The sequence below is a fragment of the Notothenia coriiceps genome, unplaced genomic scaffold (assembly GCF_000735185.1).
Source record: "Notothenia coriiceps isolate Sejong01 unplaced genomic scaffold, NC01 NC01_scaffold00034476, whole genome shotgun sequence".
Classification (NCBI taxonomy): Eukaryota; Metazoa; Chordata; class Actinopteri; order Perciformes; family Nototheniidae; genus Notothenia; species Notothenia coriiceps.
The window spans coordinates 4946-7287 of record NW_011367177.1 but is presented as its reverse complement, the minus strand read 5'-3'; the positions used below and the strand labels follow the sequence as shown (position 1 = coordinate 7287).

General features: G+C 39.9%; 1 protein-coding gene across 1 annotated transcript in view; it reads left to right on the top strand.

The window, feature by feature from the left end:
- LOC104962239 (nucleoprotein TPR-like) overlaps positions 1-1513 on the top strand; it is a gene marked incomplete at both ends in the record, with an annotated part of 9041 nt that extends 7528 nt beyond the window's left edge. Inside the window, 2 exons of the mRNA XM_010790662.1 lie at positions 905-1036; positions 1383-1513. Of these exons, the coding sequence (XP_010788964.1) occupies positions 905-1036; positions 1383-1513 (263 nt within the window). The remainder of the gene's footprint in view (positions 1-904; positions 1037-1382) is intronic.
- Between the last annotated feature and the right edge of the window lie 829 nt (positions 1514-2342).

Here is a 2342-nt window from a genome sequence, read left to right as displayed (position 1 = left end):
TATAATGACTGGTCACTGAGTCATCATTTTTTGAGAAAAAGGGCCCTTTCCTTTTCTCTGAAATCATCGATCTGGATTGATTATAGCAGAGCAAATGATCGATAGTACTACGTAGGGAAGATATTTCGTTGGGATTACTGGTCGGGAGAAGCTCGCGAGTGTGGTGTATATACGGTGTTTTTGTGTAATTTTTGCGTTTGTGATTGCGTTTTTTTTTCCCGGGGGAAAACACTCCACGAGAAACACTGGCTTTGTTATTGCCTGCTGTTGACTTAAGTTTACTCCGTTCTCCCTTGTAATTATGCCCTGTTACAGCTTCAAAGTTGTATTTAAACATCTGAATTTGCGAGACAAGTTTAACATTCTTGAAAAGCCAAAGACTTGTATTTATTTGAAAATCAGATGAAACAAAACTGTAACGGACCCGTGCCGTGTATCTATGAATTACCATGCGCTTACATTCATAATTTCAGCCGGAGGGAGGGGAAGCGGCGATCTGGAACAGCAGAGTGGCAAGTGAGAGCTGTCATCTTCCCTTTACAAGCTTCAAAAATGTATTTATCGTGTGATTTTGGAAATAAGTTTCATATTCTGTAAGCCAAGACTTTGTTTGTTTAAAATCAAACAAAACACCTGAACCCCGAAAAAAATAGTTTTTTTTAATGCAAATCCACGTTTATTTTGAAATGAGCCATTGCGACTTCCGACTGATTTCGATAGAGCGGGTCACATATTGTTCTTACAAAACAATAGGTTAAAGTGATTACAATGGGTCTAGTTACCGTTTAAAGTTTTAAGTCATATCGTGATGATTTTTAGGATAATATTGTGAATTGCAAACATTTTAGCCAGTGACCAAGTGAATATTGAACTGTCTGATTTTATCATTGTGTATCTGTGTCAGGTTAAGAAGCTGCAGTCAGACATCAGCCCGCTGCACCAGTCTCTGTCTCTGCTGTCGGAGAAGAACGGCTCCATGCAGGCCGACAAGAGGATCCTGGAGGAGGACCTCAAACGCTGGAAGGCCAAAACCCAGGTAACAGATGGGTGTGTGTGAGCGTCAACAAGGAGCAGCAACACTGTGTTTACCTGCATCTTTTAATACAATATTTGTCACACATGACACACCCACATCTGTTATTTACTTGCCATGTATATTAATTATTTTGTAACCGGATACATTCTAGTGTTTTGTTCAAAGAGAAAGAACGAAAAACACAAACAAATATAAATAAGAATAAAAAGCAATAACAATGACTAAAGTAATCCCCCTAGAGTCGTTGATTTATTTTGAATGGAGCTATATTTTTAAAGATGTATCTTGAACACTCTGTAGTTGCTGTTTAAGTCTCCACTAAACCTGACTGACCATTCCTCTACAGCAACTATTGAGCCAGCAGAAAGATGGGGACGTGGAGGAGAGACAGAAACTGTCCACTGAGAGAGAAGCTCAGCAGAGACGCATCACACAGCTCGCTGAGGAGACGGCCAAGCTGAAGACTGAACTCGCAAGGTAACACACACAAACACACACACACAAACACACACACACACCCTGAAGCACCCTGGCTTGAGACCCTTTCACACTAGCAAACACTTTCATCTGCTTTTTGACTCTAGTGAGAAAAGTTACAATCAGTATTTAACCCATGGACAAATGAATGCAGGAGTTCCCTCATTTATCAGCTTCATCTCTGATCAGCACTGAGGACATACTATTCTGCCTCTTCTCAGGGTCAATAGTAAGTGAATACATAATAAGTGAAATCAACAAGGATTTGGACTTTTACTACAATCAGTAATGTACAAAACATGAAATGAATATACTCTTCACAACGGGACCAGACTCCAGTCAGACCACAGTCATTTGACCCTGCTGGTCGTAAAACAGAACTCACTCAATCGACGGCCTGTGTCCACATAGCACCTTGTTTTTCTGAGGGCCAGTGGGTTTTTGTGCACATGTCCCGCTTTAAGACAAGTGACAGATATGAAAAAAAGTAACTATTGTTGTTTGAAAACCCTGCTTTCGGACACGTCCATAATATACCAGCACGAAAGAAAATTCTATTTGGACTCTATTACGTATTTTATGTGAATTTACAAAAAAACCTGTGTTCACACGCTCATTTTTGAGCATTTGTTAAAAACAACTGAATGCAGAACGATTCATAGAATAATATTTGTATTTAGTAACATTTGACAGCTAAAATGACCAGTGTAGAACTTCCAGCAGATAATCAATGAATCCCTAAACAGTGTTTCCCCTAGGTTTACTACCTTGGTTGGGTGCTGCTCGGGTGCCCCGAAAAAAAATTGTTATCCTCTGGAGCAGAGAGAGG